Source organism: Chroicocephalus ridibundus, chromosome 8 (assembly GCF_963924245.1).
Source record: "Chroicocephalus ridibundus chromosome 8, bChrRid1.1, whole genome shotgun sequence".
Classification (NCBI taxonomy): Eukaryota; Metazoa; Chordata; class Aves; order Charadriiformes; family Laridae; genus Chroicocephalus; species Chroicocephalus ridibundus.
In genome coordinates this window covers 28,934,491-28,957,838 of record NC_086291.1, presented here as the reverse complement: position 1 = coordinate 28,957,838, position 23,348 = coordinate 28,934,491, and the positions used below count along the sequence as shown (strand labels likewise).

General features: G+C 42.3%; 2 protein-coding genes across 6 annotated transcripts in view; one reads left to right on the top strand and one right to left on the bottom strand.

Moving 5' to 3' along the window:
- Positions 1 to 331: 331 nt before the first annotated feature.
- On the top strand, positions 332 to 18,279 carry IVNS1ABP (influenza virus NS1A binding protein). Of its 3 annotated transcripts, none has more exons than XM_063342912.1 (15): positions 332 to 556; positions 7,433 to 7,680; positions 8,991 to 9,113; positions 9,321 to 9,490; positions 9,575 to 9,650; positions 10,388 to 10,561; positions 10,926 to 11,051; positions 12,427 to 12,534; positions 14,323 to 14,449; positions 15,015 to 15,239; positions 15,404 to 15,525; positions 15,710 to 15,836; positions 15,924 to 16,055; positions 16,214 to 16,387; positions 16,841 to 18,279. In XM_063342912.1, the coding sequence occupies exons 3-15, from the start codon at positions 9,003 to 9,005 to the stop codon at positions 17,092 to 17,094; spliced, it is 1,926 nt and encodes a 641-aa protein (XP_063198982.1). In that variant the 5' UTR covers positions 332 to 556; positions 7,433 to 7,680; positions 8,991 to 9,002; the 3' UTR covers positions 17,095 to 18,279. The 3 variants fall into 3 exon arrangements, with proteins under 3 accessions (XP_063198982.1, XP_063198980.1, XP_063198981.1); XM_063342910.1 differs by having other exon boundaries at positions 333 to 556; positions 8,987 to 9,113; XM_063342911.1 differs by lacking the exon at positions 332 to 556 and adding an exon at positions 6,758 to 7,009 and having other exon boundaries at positions 8,987 to 9,113.
- Positions 18,280 to 19,266: 987 nt separating this feature from the next.
- Positions 19,267 to 23,348, bottom strand: part of SWT1 (SWT1 RNA endoribonuclease homolog) — a 33,454-nt gene continuing 29,372 nt past the window's right edge. For 2 of the 3 annotated variants that reach the window (XM_063342907.1, XM_063342906.1), the window contains exon 19: positions 19,267 to 20,432. In XM_063342907.1, the coding sequence (XP_063198977.1) occupies positions 20,327 to 20,432 (106 nt within the window). In that variant the 3' untranslated portion in view covers positions 19,267 to 20,326. Of the gene's footprint in view, positions 20,433 to 23,125; positions 23,278 to 23,348 lie in introns of all 3 variants that reach the window. The other variant, XR_010072153.1, reaches the window with a different exon arrangement.

Sequence of the window (23,348 nt, the reverse complement as noted above, 5' to 3'; positions counted from 1 at the left end):
TCGAGTCAGCTGGGCTCGCTGCCGAGACCCACGGGTGACAATGCGGTGGCAGTTCACTCGCGGAAAAGTGGCCCAGCCCCGGCCTCTCCCGGGCCTGCGTGTCCAGCCCCGAGCCCTTCCAGACCCGGCCGGCTTTCCCGCCCCGCGGCCGCCGCTCCCTCAGGCAGGCAGGCGAACGGGGGCCGCAGCACACCTACCCCGGCCGCGGAGGGAGGGGCGCGGCCGGACTCGTTTCTCGGCGGAGCGCTGCCGGCCTCCTCAGCACCGCCTCCCGCCCGCCTCGTCGGAGGGTTACGGCGCGCAGTGCCGCTCCCGCGCAGGCGGTGTGCGAGTCGCCTGCTCCAGCGGCGTGTCCGTCGGCGCTGTGACCCCGCTCCGCTCTGGCTCGCTCCTGCCGCCCCTCTCTCGCGCAGCAGCGTCTCGCCTCGCCGCCTCGCCCTCCCTGCGCCCTCCGCTCCCTCTTCCCGGTGGCCTGGGGCTGCGTCTTCGCGTTGGCTTCCCCCTCAGCCTGGAGGCTCCCAATATGAACAGCATCGTCTGCGCTGAGAGGCACCAGGTACGGCGGGGCCTCAGCGGGACGTCCCGGGCGGCCGGCTCACGCACGGCCCGCCGCGGCTGTGAGGGGAAGGGCGGTGGCGGCGGGGGTGGGGGGAGCAGCGACCATGAGGCTGGGGGCGGCCGGGCCGGCTCCGCCGCTCTTTGTTCCCGCTCGGCGCTGGCGCGGGGGGTGTCGGCGGCCCGGGGCCGCGGGCGGCCGAGGCGGGCCCCGCGGTGGCGGCCCGGCCCGTCGCCCGCTCTGGCCCCGTGCCCTCGGCTGGAAGAAGAGGAGCCCCGCCGCCTCCGCGGCTTTTTGTTGCTTATCTGGGGCCTGTTTCTCGAAGGCTGGGCAAATCTCGGGAGTGCCGTGCCGCGCTGGTCTGGGCGAAGTCGTGTAAACGGCCTGCGTGGCCTGAGGCGGCTTCCCTCGGGGTTGCCGGCCCTCGTCCCCCGGGGGTGCCGCCGGGGGGTGTGGGGGGGGTTCGGCAGCGGGGAGGCAATGTCGTGTGGCCCCCAGCCCAGAAAATGGGGTGTTCTCCACGGGGGTGGGTGTTGTTCCAAGGTCAGGCGTTGCCTGCGAGCCTTTCCAGGCGCCACGCTGCAGCCGCGTAGTGCCACCTTTCTCAAAGCCTTTATACTAAGTGTGTGTGGTGGGAAGAAGAATCGCAAAAGTCTTAGACTTTGAGTGAAGAAAGTAGCCGTTTCTGGGTGAGGAACATGTGCTGACAGCTGGCTGCCAATGTCGCGACCCTCCCTGTCATCTATACTAGTTCTAGGAAATAGGAGATAATACAGCGTAAACCGTGTCTGTCAGTCTGCATTAGTGCTTCTGGAGAAAGGTGATGAGTGTGAACGACCAGAAGGCTTGTTTTATTTGGAGGGGGGGAGGGCAGGGAGAATGACAATATTTTCTGCCTGTGTGCCCAGATTTCCATCAGCTTTTCAGAATTTTTCAGAGCTGCTTCAAGGTAGAAAATACCTTTTCACATCAGCAGCTTCACTGTTACTCACAGGACTCCCATAGACGTAAAAACTGAATTGACTGCAGCTTCATGCAGGGTGAAAAAACGTTGACAAAATAAGAGGCGAGGCGTTCGAGTTATTTACTAAGGAGATGGATAGCAAGACTGAGCAATGATAGAATAGTGGAAATTCAGTATCATGTCATTCTCCTTATTTGTCATGGTTTGTGAAGAGGATGATTTTTGTTTCCAGTGATGGGTGTGTAGACATCCCATTTATTCCCTTCTCTCAGGGATCTACAATATAAGAAACCAAGCAGGATGCGGTGCTTTGATGGTGAGATTGTTTTAATTTTAGAAAGCGGATTTTGTAGCCACAAGCCTAACTCCTTAGGAGCACAGGATGCAACAGTCAGGGAATACTTTCCAGTTGGGAAACAGTACTTAAGCTACTGTAAATAGGTCTAATTTTGTTTTCCTCAACTTGAATTCTTAAGGAGCGGGAGATGGTAAGAAAAGGCAAAACCAGCCCAGAATGGGGGGTGAGAGACAACAATGGCACACCAACAAAACAAAAAATCAGTTTGCTGGTTGTGTGGCAAATGTTTGAAGAACTATGGGAAGTGTATATTAGTAGAAAAAAGAAACCCGGGGGGGGAGGGGCGGGAAGAGAAGAGCTTTCAAAGATTAAAGATTAATTAAAGATTTTAAGAGAGCGTGTATGAGGCAGAAGGTAGAAAAAGAGATGTAAAGACAATGACAACAACAAAAAAAGTGTAACATGGTGTGAAAGGAGAAGGGGAAACACAGAACCGGTATGGAAAGGGGATGTAATGACCAGTGCTAAAACACAAAAGAAAAGAGAGTATTCCAAAAGCGTGGGGGGAGCAAGTATTAAATGGGCAGCTGGTGTGTTACAGCTGAGAGTTGTAGTTGAAAGAGCATAAAAACATTCAAGCATAAAACCTGCTTCTCATGAATTTTTTAAGTCTATGTACATAAATGTGTGTTTGAAAGAGCTCTGTAGGCTTACTGTCTATAGAGGACAGTCCAAGTATTACATCTTGGACTATGTGTAAAGGGTTTTGGAAAACGTCCACAGTACATTTTCCTTCCCTGCAGTTCTTAGCTGGTGATAGCAAATATTCTCTCCCTCTCTCCTTGCTGTTGCAGGGACACACACATACAAGCACAGCTGAGGCTGACTTGCAGTGAAATAGAACAATTTTGTTTATAAGGCATAGTTATCAATGGGACTAAATCTTTAGTAGAAAACAACTGAGAAGTAAATATGCAAAACAAAATTGATATAAATTGTATGAGTCTCATTTTAAATCACTGAGGTAAAGAAGTTGAGCCTGTTTAGTGGTGCAACTATGTTGATATAGGTCTTGGTTCATGATGTTCTCTCCAAATGCAAACTAAGACATGAAAAGATCGTGTGTTTTTACCATAAATAATTGCTAATGTATGAAAGAAAATTTTTGAGGACGACTGGTTTTATCTTCTGATACAGGTATGAGTAGTCGTAGGTGTGACCTACATTTCTTCTGAACAAGGCTGCGGAAAGCCAGAAAGCCCACAGCAACTAAAAAGCACCAACTGTGGTGCTAAATTCCTTTTTTGTTTCACTGTACCAACAAGCATCAATCAGGTGTCTATTATCATATCAACAAGTATCGACTTTTAATCAAAAGATTAAAAAATATCTCCCCCCAAGTTGGTTAGTAAAACACAAGTTAGTGTTTTACTTGTGAGTTGAAGAGGTAATACCTTAATCTGAACAAAAAAAAAAGTGTGTACAAAATTGGCACAAAACAAGGGCTTTGTTTACTTTTTAAATTAAATACTGTACATGGAAAGTACCAATGGATTATACTAAAGATGAGAACTCTCAGATGGGAGGAAAAATAAACGCTGCCTGCGTTGTTAGTGCATGGGCAAGGTGACTCAGTATGTGTCTCCGGGACATGTTGTCTTGGTACCGCACCTGTGACCAACCACAGCTCATGTGTCCCCTGGAAGTGGCTCTGCAGTGGAGGGTCATAGGGCACGATAACGGTTTTTACATCTCGGAGAAATTCAACAGTAATCCTCTTGTGGCAGGTTTTCTAAATGTTGTGACACTTTCTGCAGTGAGCAACTGTTTAAAAACATCTGTGATGAACAGATCCTAAATTCTAAACACAAGTAACAATTTAAAGTGTATTAACGATGACATTTATTTGCTCTTGTAACTGAGCTAATCATATTTCAGTAGTATTTGCAAGATGCATATAAGAGGGTAGTATTGTGAAGGATGAGAAGTATCATTGTTATTTAGGTGAGTCTTTCTAAATGTATCTTTAAATGGATGTACAGTGAAATGGAAAGATGAGTTTAAAAGGGGGAAATTTCTTTTCTGGAAGTCGGTTACGTGCAGCGAATTTATCTCCGAGTGTGTTACGAGCCATGACTCTTTCATAGTTCAGTGGTACAGATAAGTAGCAAATGAAAATCTCAGTCTGTGCATGACTCTGTGTGTTTAGGAAACACAATTATCAGAATATAATTATGTTTAAATCAAGCAACTGGGCAGACATTTGAGTACTGGCATTCCTCTACTTGGGCAGAGCCATGTCATTGAGGCGCACCACGTGAATGCTTCGTGGCTTCTGGCCTGTCTCAGTGTGCTGCAGTATTACACCTAACGTCATCCACTCTTGATTCAAGGTGGTGCCTCCAGACTCAACACCAGTATCAATCTTTAATATTATAACAAGAGTGGAAATCCAGAGTTTATATATTGCACTCTTTTTTCTTTCTTTTTTTTCTTTTTCTTTCCTTTCAGTTTAAAAATAAATGCAGGAAGTAGGCCTGCTCTCCAGCAAGAATTTTCTCAAATGGAGTGTGTGTTCCCATTCTGGAACACTAATTCTGTAGCTTTAATGTGTTTGAATAATTGCATTTTGATGGGGCTCGAAAGGTAATAATTTCAGAGGCATCAGACTTCGTACTATACCTGTCTGACAGTGATTTGTGAACATCACACTTGGTTTAAAAAATTAAAAATCCTGGAAAAGGAGGGAAAAAAGGCACTAACAGTTCTTGATGTGGTAAGCTAGAAAGCAGTTTAAGCAAGAGGGCAGGGAAAAGGTAATGACAAGGTTATTTAGATGCTTAAAATACTTTAAGAAAGAAATCCGTTGAAAGTACCTGTTTATAACCTTTAATACAGAAAATGCATCATTCTTGGCTTTCCATTGAATTTTGGCATATTGTTTGGCTTTTGTTCTAGCAGTAGTACACCAAACCAAAAAGAAGGCAGAAAGTAATGAATATACTTCTGCTGTTTAATGCCACTTTGAGAAGTAATATTAGCCGTGGTTTTCACACAACAGTATTGAAATTTTATGTCAATAATGAAGACATTCAAATTCCTAGATATTCAGATTGGACAGTACTGTTAGGTGCAGAAATGTGGTTTTGACCTCATGCACAAAGGAGGACTTTAAAAGACAAATCTTCCATTTCAATCCAGAATTGTTTTGGATGTCCTTTATGGGCCTTGAAGGTTGTAAGCAAGTACTGCACTTGAAATAAAGTTCTTCTGTTACAGCAGAACGTGACAAAACATGCCTAGAGATGTGAACTGACCAAGGAGGATTCTTGAATTTAGTTGAAATTGTTTGAATAGTTGTTGTGTAACTTGAAATCCCCCCAAAGACTCCATACTGGTAATTAACAGCAATCCTGATGAATACTGACTGGGGGGAATGCATAATGTGATGTGCGAGCACACCAGTAGCTTGTTTGTCTGAACTGTGGTAGCAATATACATTTAATTTGCCTTGCTAATTACTGACCTCTACTTAGTTAACAACAGAACTTCTTTGAGAGAGCTGGCAGTTGAGAAAAAGCTGGTTTAAACCAGTGTGAGCAAGGTGGATCATCTGATGTGCGATGTGTCGTTTTCAGCTTGGGACGAAGTGAGTGGTGCCTGGGTCGGTCTGAGCCCTTCCACCAAAGTGGTCTGACGCTGTACTGAGTGTCCAGTGCAACGCCGGAGCTCAGAGTTTGTCCCCCTTGGCTTTCCTTTTTTAGATGCCTCCTGTATTTTGCATTTGGCTAGGTAAGTCTAGCCATCGTGTCTGGGTAATTCCTACAACAGAAATGGAAGGTTTAAAATCTGAAATGATAGTCAGAGGTCCCTTGGTGATAATTCTCTTGTACATTTGTGGACAGTGTTGGTGAAGCGTAACTTCCAGTAGATTCTTGTAATTTTATAAACTGATTCATTGTAACGCTTGTGTTGAAATAATACCTCTGTGTATTTGAACAACAGAATGTTTCACTTGAGGTGAATTGTTGGGGGAAGTGTGGACATCAGACTGTTTGTTTCCATTTTGAGAAGTGAAACGTTTTGATTGCTTTAGAAACTGAAATGTTTAGAAGTGTTAGAAACTGTTCTATCAGTTGTACCAACAAGAGAAGTGTTGACTTCCACATGCTTAGTTAAATAATATTTGGTAAATAGAGCTTAGTTTCAGTTTCATAACTTGCCTGTTATAAAAAGAAAATACATTTATCTTTGAGTTTTTTTCCTAGCAAAGTATGTTGTAGTCCACATGGTTCTATTCCGCTAGTCCTCCCTGCATTCAGCGGCTACTATATTACGTGCAGACACCATTGCTGCTCTGGAGCAGTTGTTTCTTTCTTTATGTGTCTGTTGTAGTAGCCAAACTTAATTAACATTAATTCTTTCTATGCGGGTATCTGCTGGCTGAAATATCCTGTCTTCAGGATGGCAGGAAGCTGTTAAGAGTGGAAGCAGCGTTCCTGTGGAGCTGGTACGTTGTGGGATAATGCCCCCTGCTGCTCTTGAGAATCAGCCTCACGCTTGAGCTGCTGATTTACTTGGAGACCAAGGGAGGTTCAGTTCCTGCCAAAATGATCCCGTGTGTAAGGGCTGGTCAGGCAGTCAGGTTGCCAGGTTCTCTTGCCTACAACATAGGTGACTTCTAACTTTTGATGTGGAAAAATGAGCTGCACCTATTTTTAGGAAACCTGATTCCCCATGTGGCATTTAATCTGTAGATACAAATATAGTTTTGGAACTGCAGTGGGGAACCCAAGTGGATGAAGTGATCGATGTTTTCCCGAGGTGGCATCAGGGTCATGGAAAGTTCCAGAGTGGGTGTTTGTTGCCTGTGCCCTCCCTGCTTCTGCTCCTCCTCCTCTCCTCCCCGAAAAAGCCGGGCATAAACAGCCTATCCTCAACAAAGCTACCCCAGTCTGTGCTGCCAGTGCAGAACTTGACCAGAACCTAACAGATTCTGTTTGCAGGGTAGCAAAGAGACTTTTTATCGAAGAAAGTTAGCATTGAAATAGTGATTCCTGACTTCATAATTTTTTTGAAAGTACCGGAGACATGCCTGGTTGTTTCAGACATGTCCTTAGTCCATCTTCAGTCCATTTTAGGCATTCAGTAGAAGAAGGATATAAGTAGATGAGTACAGGAAAAGCAAAAGGTAGGAGGCATGTGGATTGGTTTCTTTTTTTAAAATGTAGCCATTTCTTCTTGTGTTACTTAAGAGTTACCTACTTGTGTAAGCAAGCAATAATGATCTAGCTGTAGGAAGTGCTGAAGGTTAGAGTTAGTAAGGACTTGTATAAAAATGGGATTCAGCTGTTCTAACTTTCTCTCTAAGCACTAATTTAGCCACTTTCTTGTCTCTGTGGGTATCAAAATTGATGTGGTTGACCTCCTGTTAAGCACGAGAACGTACTGGTGTCGATATGGGATTTTTCAAGCTGGGTGTTGGGGTTTTTTTTGTGAAGAAAAAGTTGTTTGTTTGGGTCAGGAACTTCTACTTTAAAACACTATTAAAGTTTCATCTGAAATACGTGATAGTACCTGTCGTCCTCACTTGATAACTTCTTCTCTATTGCAGGTTATGACGCATGATTATCACAGAAGAAATTCATGTCTATAGCTCTTAAGGACTTTATTACATCACCTTCAAGCCTGATAGTTTTGGAATCCATATTGCAGCTGCAAAGACAGATCTGCTTTTCAATTTCAACAAACATCTTCCCTGTCAGAAGATACTGAAACAGAAGTGCTCTGTTTTAACACGGTGATACCATTGAATTATTTTAAGATCTCCCAGTGAAAAATTTACAGTAATATATTTGCTAGGTAAGTTAATACTGTTAGCTGCGTATACAATAGTTAATGCTTTTGCTGAAATTCTGCGACTTTGCGACCTTGCTGCCTTTTTTTTTTTTAATAAAACACAGCATATGAAAGTATATACAAATGGATAATAGTCTTTGTAAGTAAGATTATTCTTCCTAGTCTGGGGTCAAATGCTTTCCAGTAGTAAGTGAATTTAAAATAAGCAGACTAATACTAGAATTATTTTGTGTGGGGCTTGGTGTTTTTGTTACTGATTTTTGCTATCCACTTTTCCTGTTTTGGAGGTTTTCTTGTTTAGTCTGATCTTCAGAATTTTCTTAAGCTTCAGATAGAAACGTAAATTGTTGCTGGTAATGTTAGTAGCATCCCACATATTCTTTCTTCTAAAATTGTTGAGTAAAGTATACTTTTTTCACATGTTCAGGCTCAAACTTACAGATTTCATATATATTCGTTAGGTCACCTCAGGGTTATTTTAGTATTCTTAATTAGCTTCCTATTTGTAAAGTGGACTTTTCCTAAAAGTGCTTAGCTAATAAAAGAATCAATTAAATGATCTATAAAATAGCATCCAAATTCAAAAGTTAGTTTCCTGAAGTTATTTTTCTAGTCTTGGCCCAATTTACTGAGGTGATATGTTTGTATATGGGTAAGATCTTCAGGGGAGGTTGTTTTAGCTTTGTGATGGTTGTTGTTCAGAATATATTTAATTCTGTCTGTTTCTTTGGTGCTAATGTTCTCTCATGACTTCCAGCTACTCTAAAATATTTAATTAAGTCATTACTCATAAAATTAAATAAAAAAAAATTCAGTAGTTATTCTTTTACTTCACTAGTTACTTTAAATTCTCAGTTCTTACTTTTCAATGTAGCTGGTTGTCAGCTCTGTGCAAAAAATGAAGCTGACCACTATGACAAATTTTAAACAGTGAGCAGAAAATAGCAATGAATCTACTAAATCTGATCTTTATAGAGGGGAGTAAAGCTTCTTGTGTAATCCAGTGGTTTCCAACTTGTTCCCACGGAGGTAGCACAGGTTCAGCACGTAGTTGTGGAGTTGGTACCTACTGAAGTGATGTAGGTAAGTTAAAAGTTGTGGCCTCAATCTCTGAAAATCATTAATCCGGTCAATCCAAAGGATTGTTGTCAATGTGTACTAGTAATGTTTAATAGTATTTTTCTAGGCTTTTTTTTGAGATGGGTTTTTTTTTAAATTCCCCATGAATGTTTGTTTGCAAGTAGTGTAATAGTACTTCTATACTGAAGCAAAATGTTTTATCTCTAAAATTAATACATTCTGTTTTCAGCCAGACCAACACCAAAATGATTCCTAATGGGTATCTGATGTTTGAAGATGAAAACTTCATCGAGTCATCTGTTGCCAAACTAAATGCCTTACGTAAAAGTGGTCAGTTCTGTGATGTCCGTCTCCAGGTAACTTTTTCTGTCCGAGTATGATCGTTGAATGTGGTGGGTTTTTTGTTACACTGTGTGCTGACCTAAATTGGAGACTGGATTGATTTGAAAAATTGATTTGAACTGTGACATTCACTTGGATAGGCCTTTATACTATTATAATACAAAGGTACTTTCAAAAATTCTTACCAGCATGTGGGTTTCTTATTTGTGTTTTAAATAAAGGTATGTGGACATGAGATGTTGGCGCACCGAGCCGTGCTAGCTTGCTGCAGTCCCTACCTGTTTGAAATCTTCAATAGTGATAGTGATTCTCATGGAATTTCCCATGTTAAATTTGATGATCTCAATCCAGAAGCTGTTGAAGTTCTATTGAATTATGCCTATACTGCTCAGTAAGTAGTTTTCACAGAAATTAGAGACAGTAGATTTTAATTTAAAAAATTAGAATAATGAAGATAAATTTCTTTCTTTAATAGGTTAAAAGCTGATAAAGAACTGGTGAAAGATGTATACTCTGCAGCAAAGAAGTTGAAGATGGAGAGAGTTAAGCAGGTACAGTTTTCAGCTCTTCCAGAAGTCCGCTCTGCTTTCTCAGGCTGACAGCATTATGCTTTTTGGTGTTAATGAGACAAAAAAAAGATTATTCTGTGGAAAAAGTGCTCAGCGGATAAGCTTCTTTAAAGCTTCTTTAGCTGTTCATTAGCATTGTATTGACTTGAATGACATCAACATGTATCGTTTCCATTTGCGTTATCTTTGTGCTGAATGGTTCTCTGAATTAAAGTTTTCTATTTGTGCACCCGTATAAGCAAAATGGCTTCCGAATCGTAGCTGGTTACTTACCTTCAACTTCATGGAAGCGGTGGTTTGCTTAGTTGCATTGGGAGCATAATTAAGCCTGTAAATCTGTGGCAGTGATATGTGAAAAAAAGAGTAATCGACACGCTCCTGAACATAAGTTTGGTAGAGCTTGACTTCAGAAATACTTACTCTTGGGATTCTTACCTTCACTTGACTGCAGATAAGCGGTTTTGAATAGCTGTTCAGTAGAAAAGCGTGGGGTCAATGCATATGTGAGTAGCTTTTGAATATATGGCTTTTCTCTTTTAATATATGCATATTCCTCTGGAAGGCAACATTTCATTTACAGCTCTATTGGAGGGATGACAACTGGCAGTCACTATTCTGCAGTTAGAAAACAGCTGTTACTGTATGTTGGGGTGGATAATTCAAACATGTTAAAACCTTGTCTACTTGTAAACTAAGATGCAGCCTTTTTTTCTTAAAAGGTTTGTGGTGATTACTTGCTCTCCAAGATGGATGTTCAGAGCTGTATCTCTTACCGGAACTTTGCAAGTTGTATGGGAGACGCGCGTTTGTTGAACAAGATTGATGGCTACATTCAGGAACATCTTTTACGGATTTCAGAACAGGAAGAATTTCTGAAACTTCCACGGTTAAAGGTTAGCTTAATTTTGTAGGCTTCCTTCTGGTACGCAATTTCCAAAAAGCAACCCAAGGAGCAACTATTATGGCTTGCTTTTTGGGAGTAGGAAGACTTGGCGTACTGAACTTTACCAACAATGTGAAAATTCTGGAGCTGTGTAATATTCGTACTACTGTGAACCTTTAACTGTAGAGAATACATCCTCTCAGCCTTTCTAAGCGTAAAAGATAACTGCAGTTGTACTTGAGTGTGCTTCCTAGTTTCAGTGGCATAGGCTGGAAGCTCCTCGTAGATGGGGTTTTCTAGCTCTACGTAGAGTATGCCACAAATACAAGGATAATACCTGTACAGTAAATAATCCTTTCCTTTTCTAATTCAAGCTTGAAGTAATGCTGGAAGACAATGTTGGCCTACCTAGCAATGGCAAATTGTACACAAAGGTAATCAACTGGGTACAGCGCAGCATCTGGGAGAATGGAGACAGCCTGGAAGATCTAATGGAAGAGGTTAGTCTTTAATAAAATGGGATTAAACATCTTTTTTTTTAAAAAAAAAAAGAAGTTGATATGAAGGATGATCCCTTTTTCTTTTGATTTTTTTATTTTTTCACTTTTTTTAACTATGACCCTAAAGAATTTAAATTTTGCTGTAGGTACCCCTAAGCTGTGAAACTGGGGGGGTGTTCAGGTGAGCTGAATGAACTGTTCAGTCTGGTCTTCTGCTTTCCTTTTTTGCTCACTATGTGCTGTACAGTAACCTCAGAGTGGCATGTATCTTGCTTTAGAATTGGGGAGGTGGTACTGAAACTTGCTGTAGATTCTTGATGTTTTCCTTTGCAGGTTTTGCTTGTAAATGCGAAGTAGGTAAAAGCTTCTAATGGTTGTTCCTCCCCGTTGATTTATCTCCCCATAGGTTTATTAACAAAACTAGGATACCAAGGCTGAAGAACCAAGAAGAAACCTCAAGTGTATTGACACGTACAGAAGCAGCAGTCCTGCCCCAGTTCTCCTAAGAAAATCCGCTGTGGGCAGAGAACGATGATGATGATTTAATGGTGTTTACTTACTCCTTTACAGGATACATTCTTTTAAGTTGTGTGTTATTAAATGGCTTTACTCATGAATACTAATAGTAGATGTAGCCTGGGCAGTTTTTCATAGAAAAAGGAGCGGGGAATCTAAATTTTTAATTGGCTAGAGAAAATGGACACAAAAACCTGTGAAACATCAAAATTTTCCCAGGTTGTTATTACAAGCGCAATATATATTCAGCAACACTTGTATAGGCAAAAGTATATGTTGATACTGTCATATATTCTCAAGTGTATATTTCCTCTTGGAAAAACTCATTTTAAACCTTTTGATCATGTTGAAATTCAGATGCATTTCACCAAAACGGTTGCATCTGATGCTTAGTTGTGGACAACAGTTTCCTCCAGAACATAAATTTGTGTTGTCTTCCCTCATCCCCATACTCTTACAGTCCACTGTTGGCTCCTCTTTAACTTTTTTTGATCGAGATAAATATGTGTGTTTTTCAAAGCGGAAAGCTTGTTTGCGGGGATAACGAAAGTGCTTGCATGAGATTGTGAATTTGTGTAATTCTGGAAATTAATGTGCATCTTGCTTGTCTAATGTTTCTGTGCTGGAAAAACAGTAGAAGTCCTTGGAAAACGAAGATTTCTCTCAAGCTGAGAAAGTAAGGAGCCTTCCTCCAGTGTTGAAGATTGCCACCATGACATCTGCTTCCTTTTAGTTTTGCATTCTGCTAGATTGAGATGAGATGACGAGAAGTATGCTGGCGACTGCCTTTTGTAATCTGCCTGTAGCTGAGGAGCACTGGAGACAGTAGCCACATGGTATTCTGTTGTTGTTTTTGCAGGTTCAAACGCTGTACTACTCAGCTGATCACAAGCTGCTTGATGGAAATCTGCTAGATGGACAGGCTGAGGTGTATGGCAGTGATGATGACCACATTCAGTTTGTGCAGGTACAAATTGCAGACAGTCTGAGGTAACCCTGGATAGACTGGAGCAGTTTACAGCACACCTGAAGTCTTCTGTACTGCAGCAGAGAAAGCAGCAGTAGCTTTAATGGAGAAATACGTGATGAGAAAGTATCTTTCTCAAAACTGCTGGAGGTGATGATTTAGTCTCTGCTTCTGTTTTTTTGGCAGACTGAGCATGTGCAGAATGGGGTGCTCTAGGTTTGACTTGAAAATAAATCTTAGGCTGTTAGAAGACAGAGGTAGAAAAGCAACTGCCTATAGCAAATCAGGTGTGGCTTTGTAGAGATACTCAAGAGACTGTAAAGAATCACGCACTGCTTGGCTTACAGTGGAGAATGGCTTATGTGTCTGCTAAATTTTGGCACAGAAAAAGATTCCAGACATAAGTTCTGATCCTTCAGCTGCCAGCGTCCATTTCTTTTGTTCAGCTGCACTGGTAACGTGCAAGAGATTTTTAAAGAACCAGCAGTAGGTAACCTCTGACCTAGAGATGGCCGATGGCCTGACTGTACAAATCAGTCTGTTGCTTTTTGAGGTGATGATTTTTATTTGTTTTTAGTTCTAGCCAGATATAATTTCCAACTACTTGTAATACTTAGAAGCTGAGAGGTGAACGTTCAGAGCGTTCATTTTTTTAGAAATGAAGCCAAGAGTTCTCAACTTTTTTGTTTTTTTAAATCCTTTCTGATGATAAGAATTGCTAACTCTAGAAATTCTAAACAGTTGAGAGAATTAACACCAGAAAACCATAGATGACTGTTCTGGAAAAATTGTAACTCTTCCATTTTTGTATTACAAAAGTTTGTAATTTCTGTGACTGTCTAGGTAACTTAAGGATAACAGAATTAGCTCTTAATTGGATGAAGGTTCAGAAGTAACAAAAATGCTATCTGCAAATGAATTGGTTTTCATGGTGAGCTGAGTAGAGCTGTCAAACTCTTCTGCGTGAGGGTGTTTCTGAGTTAGATGATGTGTTTCAGAAGCCTGATGACAGTTTCCATAGAGATGGGACTCTGGGGAACTGTGGGAGCATTGCAGACTCGGTGCTGTGGTCATAAATGTTGCTGCTAAATGGAGTAGAGAGAAGGTTAACTTTCTGTGTTTGGTTCTTAGGATTCAGAAAAAGCCTGAACGGCCCAACCAATTTCAGTGTAATCTGAAATGGGAAATTTTGGGGGTTTTCTTAATTGAGCAAAATAACGTAAGTTTAATTGAAGAAGAAAAGAAAGCAGAAATCTCCTGCTAGTGGGAAGTATCAAGGGAGTAAAATCCAAGAAACAGCTAATCTGAGCACAGAGAGGAAGTGAGGCGAAATTAATTTGTCTTAAGGGAACGAAGAGAATACTTAATTCACTTCCAAATAGCGTTATATAATTAACTCCAGTTCCAGCAGCAGACCTTGTGAGGGAGGCTACTAGTTTGTAGATCCGCTCTCTCCAAATGGATGGAGGTTTTTCCTTACATCTGAAAATCCTGCCAGTAATGCATACTCGCTTCTAATTGTAACTGCTTTCTAGTCAGACACCAGCAGTATAAAGGTGCCGTCATGGGATGAAATGACCAGCGAGATGAGATGTAGGGTGGCTTTTGGCCACTGTTGCTGAGTAGGCAAGATGTTCTGTTGAAAATTGAGGTGTGCTATAAATGATGCTCTGCGGAGGTGGTAGGTGAAGTGTTCTCTTGAATAGTTACGTATTAGCTCAGAGGAGCAAAGGTAGAAGGAGGTGTAGTCTCTGGCTAGGTTTCTGTAGCTGCCTTTTGATTTTGCAGAAGAAGCCACCACGTGAGAATGATCACAAGCAGATCAGTAGCAGCTCCTGTGGAAGTCTTTCTCCAAATGCTACTGTTCAGAGTCCTAAACACGAATGGAAAATCATTGCTTCAGAGAAAACCTCAAGTGAGTAACTGCAGCAGGGTTTCTCTAAATGATGCGTCTGGTTAATTGTGTGCCTACCACCTCCTACTCCCTGGGGATTTCCTTCACCATCTGTAAGAAATGCAGAAGTGCTTTTTCTTACTGATGATAAAAAACGCATAATTTGCCCAGTAACTATTGGGATGTTTCTAACGTAACTGAGGCCAAACTGGGATCACCTACATCGTGATTCCTTATGGACGGGGCCATCCCAGATCCCATGGTGTGTGTAATTCACCCAGAAAGTCCGAAGGAGATAGGCAGTCTCTGATCAATTAACAGAGCTGTTTGCAGCCTGTGTGCGTGGAGGTTGTCTCCTAGCACATTTTCGGATTGCTGTCTTACGTCCTTTGAGCGCTATATTAATAATCTAAACCACGTATTTTTCAGTAACTAGGCTAACACTGGGAACCAGCAACCAGAAAAAAACCAAATTTTCACACTTTTAAGGAGAGAAGCCTAATCAGAAGACCCTGATCAGAACACCTTTAGTTGTTCACCTAAAATTTTATTGTATCGGTGGTCTCTCCTTTTCCCCTGACAACAGGTAACACCTACCTGTGTCTTGCTGTTCTGGATGGTGTGCTGTGCGTGATATTCCTGCACGGCCGGAACAGCCCGCAGAGCTCGCCCACGAGCACCCCACGGCTGCTGAAGAGTCTGAGCTTCGAGCTTCAACCGAACAACATCATAGAGAAGCCCATGTCTCCAATGCAGTATGCTCGGTCTGGACTGGGCACGGCTGAACTTAACGGCAAGCTGATCGCTGCAGGTAAAAGAAATAGTAACAATTTATTTAAACAACTGGTTCAGTTGGGGCTGGGGTGGGGGACAGTGGCTTTTTAACTCCGTACGCTCACTATTTGAGTTGGTGTTCTTCAACGTCAAAGCACTTGGTCTTTGGAAATGTGATATCCTCTAACCTTCTGCTTTTAGGGGGATATAACAGAGAGGAATGTTTGCGCACAGTGGAATGCTACGATCCGCAAAAGGACACTTGGACTTTCATTGCACCGATGAGAACACCCAGAGCTCGGTTCCAGATGGCAGTTTTAATGGTGTGTGGTGGGTGGAGATCAGATGGAATGTGAGATTGTGTAAATGTAGGTGGGACAAATAGCGCAAACTTTACAAAAGGGTTAATAGAAGTTGCTGAATTATAGTTACGCTGTTACTAAAGTGCTAATGATTTGGATTGTTGTGTGCTCATATGTGAAGCAGGTATCTATTTTATCCGTTTAGGGGCAGCTGTATGTTGTGGGTGGGTCAAACGGTCACTCGGATGACTTGAGCTGTGGAGAAATGTATGAGCCAGAGATAGATGACTGGACTCCAGTGCCGGAGCTGAGAACCAATCGCTGCAATGCAGGTAACGCATCTGCGTGTGATCGACTGTTGGGTTTTTTAAAATTCATTCTTTTATTAGCTTGCTTACTGTTCTTTCCTATATGAACAGGAGTATGTGCCCTGAATGGAAAACTGTACATTGTTGGTGGTTCAGATCCTTATGGCCAAAAGGGACTTAAGAACTGTGACGTGTTTGATCCTGTAACAAAATCTTGGACGAGCTGTGCCCCCCTTAATATCCGTAAGTTTGCTGTGCAGTTTGGGAGGGAGAGGGAAAAGGGTGATTGCAAAACTGCAGGTTTAAAACCAAACTAAAAGCTGTTTGAATTTCGGTTGCTATGGCATAGTGTTAGTGCAGGACTTCTGTGCTGGGCTGTAACTCCTGGCGTTTGGTTGCAGGGAGACACCAGTCGGCTGTGTGTGAGCTGGGGGGGTATTTGTACATCATCGGAGGAGCAGAGTCGTGGAACTGCCTGAACAGCGTGGAGCGGTACAATCCGGAGAACAACACTTGGACGCTGATAGCGCCCATGAACGTGGCTCGACGCGGAGCCGGAGTGGCTGTTCGTGACGGTAGGCTTCTGCAGGCTTAAGTGACCTCTTGTGCTTGGTGAATTTTCCATGTTAAGCTGCGATGCAAGTAGAACACAAAGCTGTGTTCCTGCTTAGGGAGGAAACAACACAGTGAGAACCTGGCTGTGTCTCCCAATTTAACTAAAAACTGTAACCAGAAAAACAAAAAAACCCTGTGTTTTGGGGCGTTTGTCCCCACCTCTTTCTTTTAAAAACATCACCGTGCAGCTTCAACAACTGCATCTCTTTGAATTTGGACTTTGCATTTACTCTGAAATAGCTTCAGTGGGTTCTAATGAGCAAGAGACCCAAAGCAGGTCAATACTGTAACCGCAGCCCTTGAACAAGGCAAAGGTTCGTTTTGGCTGAGTTTGCCTCCCCAGAAAGGCGGCTGCTTTTGGCAACGCAGCTGGTTCTCGGCAGAGAAACATTCACTTTGTTTCCTTTTGATAGGAAAGCTCTTTGTTGGCGGAGGCTTTGATGGCTCGCATGCGGTGAGCTGCGTGGAGATGTACGACCCCGCGAGGAACGAGTGGAAGATGATGGGCAGCATGACGACTCCCAGGAGCAATGCTGGCATCACCACGGTGGCAAACACTATCTATGCCGTTGGGGGGTTTGATGGCAATGAATTCTTGAACACAGTTGAAGTCTACAATCCGGAGTCAAACGAATGGAGCCCCTACACAAAAATTTACAAGTTTTAAGTGAATTAAATTCCCTTTTCAAACTAACAGGCTTAGTGATGTAATTGTGTTACAGTAGAGGTACACATGTGAATAGGGATGGGGAGGGCATAGATGTTGCCAACAGCAACACAGAGCTTTTGCATATTGCATATTAATGTGCTGTACATATTTGTTTTGGAAAGAATATCAAGATGAAGGGTTTTTTGTGTATTTTAGAACTTTGTCATAGGGTTGGTTTTGTGTTTTGTTGTTTTTTTGGTTTCTTTTTAAAGATTTTGAAGATAATGCAAGAGAAACTAGACCGGGCATATCATTTCAGGAGCTTCCCCCAGTGTTTGTTTTGTAAGTTTGCATGTTAAATGACTTTTCCTGTAGGGTGTGTTCTTGAGACAGGAAGTGTAAGGTATATGGGGGATCGTTTTTTTTTTTTTTTCATCAGGCCTTGTTTTCCTTCAGTAACTGGAACAATCTGTAACGAGAAGCCTTATTTAAATAGATATAATGGCTATTTTTTTTATTAAAAAAAGCTGACATGCCTGCCAATACCTTATCTTTTACAATTGCCTTTTTATAACAGTTTTTATATACTCAGCAGAGTATTTTATCTGTTGACATGTAAATGGCAGATAAATGGTTATTGAAGCAAAGAGACAACCGTGGAGTTTGTAGAGAGCAAGTGGGAAAACACGTACTGCTGTACGTGAGCTTCTGCCTGTGCTGTGCGCTTGGCACTTGTTCTGCAGCCCCTTCCCTGGGGCCGGGGGGAGCGTCTCACCACAACAGGCTGCCCCTTTCTGGGCTGGGGCAAGGCAGGGGCCGCTTTCTGCACAGCCAGTTTAGTTACTAGGGGGGAGCTAACGTTTGTAAACCAAAAAACTTACATGTGGGGTTTTTTTTCTCATGGTTTTTAAACTCTTGCCAGTGGGCAATGAAAATGTATTCATCTGATTAGTAAGTGTCTTATTTTTCTAATACTACAAGCTGAAAGTGTGGTAGAACATAATTAACTTGATTTCCTATGTGCTCATAGTACTATGTTTTAGTTCACTTTCTCTGTTCAGCTGGATAAAGCGTTGGTTAGGATGACTTGGTGTCTAATGTGTTAGTGCTGCACATCTAACTCCTGGTGCCAAAACTAGCACTGACTGCTTGCTGCTGCTGCAAACACATTAAAGGTACCTTCTGGGCAATCCTTGCACCACAGCATCGCTCTCCTGTGTCTTTGTGTTCTTTTCTTTAACAAGCCAGCTTACAAACAGAAGTTTGCGATATTAAATAGACATTTCAGCTGTATGGAGGATGTTTACCTGAACCCCCCCTTGAGTAGAAACAGAGGCGGTGAAGTGCCATTTGAGAGTCACCCTCCAGAAATGGGTGTAAAGGGCTGCGAGCACCCAGCCAGCCCCTGGCTCCCGGAGTGCTGTCACAGGGAGAGTCACCTGCCTACAAGCTGCTCTTGGGATCTGTTTACTAAAAGCTCTGTGCAAATTAAAGCTCCGGAGGTGAGATGAGAAAGCTAACTTGAAGGAAAAGTAGTGCATAACACCACTGCACATCGAGCTGTGTTCCTGGGCATTAGGCTAGTGGCTGTAGGAAATGAACCTGCCAGTGATGGCACTAATTTCACTCACCAGCATGTTCTTAGTCCACAGCTTTGATGCAGGTCTTAACCTGTAGCAGAGGCATCAGGCAGCTGTAGTTTGTTATTTCACATAACACAAGGCAGACTTGCTGCGGTGGGCACGAGCAGAGCACCGTGATTCTACGGAGTAGGAAAACATCAGAGCAAAGACATTTCTGGATTATTGGAAGCTGTGAAGCTGGGTGCATTTGAACACAGAGAGTCAGTAACAAAGTAGTTGTCTTCATCTGTGTCAGGTGCCTTTCCCTAAAGGGTATCGAAAGCAGACATGAGCTAAGGCAGACACACCATGTGCTTAAGTTGATCCATTTTCCTAGATTTATGATACCAATTGCCAATGGAGGCTTATTGGAGCATAACATGCTCATCCCGCAACTCCGGGATAACAACTTGAATAGAAATAGCCCTTGGAATGAATTTTGCTGTGACAGTAGCGCTACCAATCCACTTCTCTGACTTTCAAGCATCTGGGGGCAAGAACTGCATTAAACTTGCATCCACAGGAATTGGGCGAAGTGGAAACGGCTGTTCAAAGCTGTGCTGCCAGGTAGAGTCAACTGCCATTTACTGTAACAATAAATTAGATTTTTACAATAAAGGTTTTACAAATACATTCAAAAGTTAATATCAAAATAAACACTTTGGAACTTTGCCGGTCATCTCCTCTCTGTACAAATACAGCCATAGAAGAGGTAGCTTTAAAGGCCACAGCAGCGTTGAAAATGGCTTTTAGGAAGTTTCATGGACTTAAAGCAGTTTTGTAGAGTGAGAGCCGTCACCTGGAAAGCAGAGATAAGCCAAGCCACAGAATACAACAGCCCACAGGGGGAACACCTGCTTCTGCCTTTGCAAGAGACAGTGGCAAGAGAAACCACCGAGGACTCTTCCAAACCAAAGTTTCTATCAGGTTGCCGCTGCATGAGGATGAAGCAGGTATTTTAACAAAGAGCAAAGATCCCTTTTCTCTGAAAAGAGGCCCAGGACAAATACACCTGCAGGAGGTTGGGTTTTGTCTTTTGGTTTTTAAAAAAAATGAGCATCAATCCATTTCTTTCCCCATTCCATAGCCTCTCGTAAGCCCTGTACAGTTGGCAACACAGGACACGTAACCCTGCAGCTGTGGTTCAGTCCTTGCTGCCCACAGAGGTAACAGGCAGCTCGGTATGTGCTCAGCTGCTTTCCTTTCACTCCTGTCGCCCCCACGTATCACAAAATACTCTTCTTTTTCTCACTGGTCACTTCTGAAGTATCAGCAAAGGAAATACCTTACATGGATTTTTCCTATACAACTATTAACAGACCAAGCCCCTAACAGGAACGTTTGGGATTTGGCCCAGCAGCCATCTGCAGGCCAGACCAGCCGCATCAGCCCACAGACCCTCACTTGAGACAGAAAACACCGTCAGCTTCCAATTCTGAGTAGAAACTCGGACATTCCATGTCCACATGTAGCAGTTTTTTCCTTCAACTCTGATACAAAACAGCACCATTGAGAAAAAAAGGCGGTAGGTTTTTGTCTCCTCAAGCGTTTCCTCCACACATGCCGGAGGAGTTTGGAGAAGGAGAAGGCAGGGGGTAGGTGCTGCAGCTCCATACTGTCCTCAGGTGTCACAGCCAGCCCCTGCTCTTGGCTTCTGTGTGAGCCGACGCCTGACACTGCTTAATCGTGTGTTCCAGCTGGGCCAGCTGGCAACAGCCCACTTCTAGTCTTTCCCTGGAAAAAAGGATAGAAAAGTTATCAGGACACAACAGACCCATTTTACAGACAGCAATCTTGCTGTATATTCCTCTAAAACAACATTCAAAGGGATTCTAATATCAAGCTTTAACCATCAAAAGCAGAGAATACGCGGTACATCCGGAAATCCAGACCGATTTTTATCTTTATAGCAAAAGACCAAGTTTATTACAGAGCTCGCTAGTCATTACGGGTTCCCAACTGCATCCTGCAATCACATCTTTAAAAAGGAACAATTTAAGAGCCACACAGCAAACGTTAGTTCAGATAATATAAAAAGTTACTGTTTTTCACTGAATGTGTTTAATCTGCAAGTCAACTATACATTTCCTATAGGTTTAGGTGTGGTAAATAGAAATAAGTTCTATGCACAGTTACAAGACGGTCAGAGACCGATTTTAGGCTTCTGGGATAAGGTGACTTCAGTTTTAGCTGGGTGCAGCAACTCCTTTTCCTCTCACACTCATCTGACACCAGGAATTTTTCTGATATCTGCAGATTGTCACTGATCAGAGACAATGTTTTACAAGCTTACGCTGGTAGAAATTAAATATTGTTTAAATTAGCTACTCCTAAAGGGATGTATTGATATGGTCACATATTCAACTGTGGTCTCATATTCAATATGGGACACCTGCACAGAGAAAAAAGTACTGTAAGAAACATTTTTTTTAAACAAAATAAACCTAAAGCAATTAGAGTAACCCCAGCGATTCCTGCTCTGGAACACAGGGCAGGCTGGCAAAGGCTGCTGCATTTTGAAATAGCAGCCACTTCAGTTCAACACATGAAAAACCCTTTCCAGTTTCAAAGACCGTGAAACAAAGCTTCCATTTTTCAGAGCGCTTTAATACATGCTGGCAAAACAACCAGACCCAGGAGGTCACTTCCCCATGTCCAGTTTCATAAAAATCCTGCACAGACATGGAAGCACCACAGTTCTGCTGCATTTTTAGTTGCTCCCAGGGTTTGACCACCCTTCCCCTCTGCTGCTTGCCTTTTTTACGGCAGTAAAATTGCCAAAATATCTGCTCTTGCTTTTCTATTTGAACTAGGTACTAGATGGTAAACTTGGTGACATGGTGAACAGCAAGAAAAAAATAATAAAATCCTAATTTCTATACTTAAGGTAGAGTATTTTGCAAACATTTGCTATTGCACTTAGAGAAAAAAAATCAACTACAGATAAAGCAGCTGAATTCTACGTTTAAAAAAACTGCCTCATGCGTAAGTAAAAAATGGTTATTTTAAACAAATAGCACAGATTTTTAGGTGTTGCTTGTGTAAGTATGATGTGCAAGAGATGCAAAAATTCCCCTTCACCCCCCCAGGGAAAAGGGGCACTCGCTATAACCCTGGGATCGTGCATCCCTCCTGCCCACCCACCCCCTCGCAACAGCCCCTGCGCACTAGGGACGGGTGGGAGCCCAGCTGCTCTCCACCTCCTCTGCTCATCTGCAGCCACGTGGAACCTCTCGGGAGCTTACTGGGAATGATTTCTTGCTTTCCTACTGGGAAAGTGACCACAAGGCCTGAAACCAGTTGTCCTGACTCAACATACAATTTAATACAATTTTTAACTAAAAAGGGACGCGGCAGCAGACAAACTATGCAGTTGTGATATGCATAATCAAAAAGGCAATTTCCAGAAAACCCAGTAAGTAGCGGTGACTTTTGCTCTAAGGCTGGCAAAACCCAAGGATTTTATACAAACACCTTAAAACAGCCAAACCACAGCTCAGTGAAAAGGCAGAGCTCCTTTTCACTTTTTGCTTTTCATTGTATTATGTAAAGGTAGTTTTTAAATATAATCGGCATTGAAAGGTCCCTTAGAGCAGCTTTTGCGCCAGAATCTCTCCCTCCCTGCATAACTCTTCTCCCCTGACCCAGCAATTAGCACTTTCAAATTCCCAGAAGATTTAGGAAACCAGTATCAACCCAGGCAAAGGAAAGCTTTTTAGAATGATTTGCCTACTCAGATTAAAATAATCTGCAAGCCTTTTACAAAGCTGGTGGAACCACACGTCCTATCCTGGCAAGCTACAGCTAATTCATATTCATACAACAGCAGCATCAAAGAAAATATTTACCTGTCTTTTATTATTTGCTTAAGATTTAGTAAAAAAGAAACATTATGTCATTTTAAAAACCTCAGAGAACCTGAATTTACAAGCCTTCAATTACACAAATTCAGAAAGACACCTTTTATGAGCCAAAGACTTTACAGTAAAGAACTGTAAGGCTCGCATGACAATCATTTTTAGATTAAAGTTTTCAAGGCCTTTAACTCAGCTGTACAACAGGACATTTATTTTCCTGTCACTGACTGTAAAACAAGCCTCCTAAAATGGAAAGAAGTACTTGGAATCTTATGTTTGTTTCTCCTTTTTTTTCTAACTGTACTTACCAATATCTTAGTAACATACAGTGGCTTAATTTATGACTTTAATAACGATGGCCACAACGCAGCACAGCGACTGCCGATACACCCAGTTTTCACGGTACAGTTCAATCCCTTGAATCCCCTTGAGAGTTTGCAGGGTTTTTTCCTCTGCTGATTTAAGCAAAGTTCTCATAATAACAAGTTCCATTACAAGAAATACCTCACCAAAACAGAATTTCAATTATAATCAAATTCATTTAAAATGCAGTCTCATGCTCTAACCCACCTTACAATGAACGCTGAACTATACGCTGCCACTAAGCCATGAATCCAAAACTGGCCGAGGAAAAAGGGACCAACACCTCACCTGGTAGCCAAACAGCTGAAAATCGCTGTGTAGACAGCTCACCTCCAATTTAATTTCTGTCCTGTTCCACTCTGTTGTAATAGTAGGTCATTTAAAAAAAAAAAAAAAAAAAAATCCTCAATCATCTTCCCTATGCCCCTCC

Bases quoted from the DNA above. Each gene is read 5' to 3' on its own strand.
- IVNS1ABP (XM_063342912.1), top strand. From the start codon at position 9,003: ATGATTCCTAATGGGTATCTGATGTTTGAAGATGAAAACTTCATCGAG. The intron at 9,651-10,387 runs GTACAGTTTTCA...TTTTCTTAAAAG, and splicing joins AGATGGAGAGAGTTAAGCAG to GTTTGTGGTGATTACTTGCT. The intron at 15,837-15,923 runs GTAACGCATCTG...CTATATGAACAG, and splicing joins AACCAATCGCTGCAATGCAG to GAGTATGTGCCCTGAATGGA.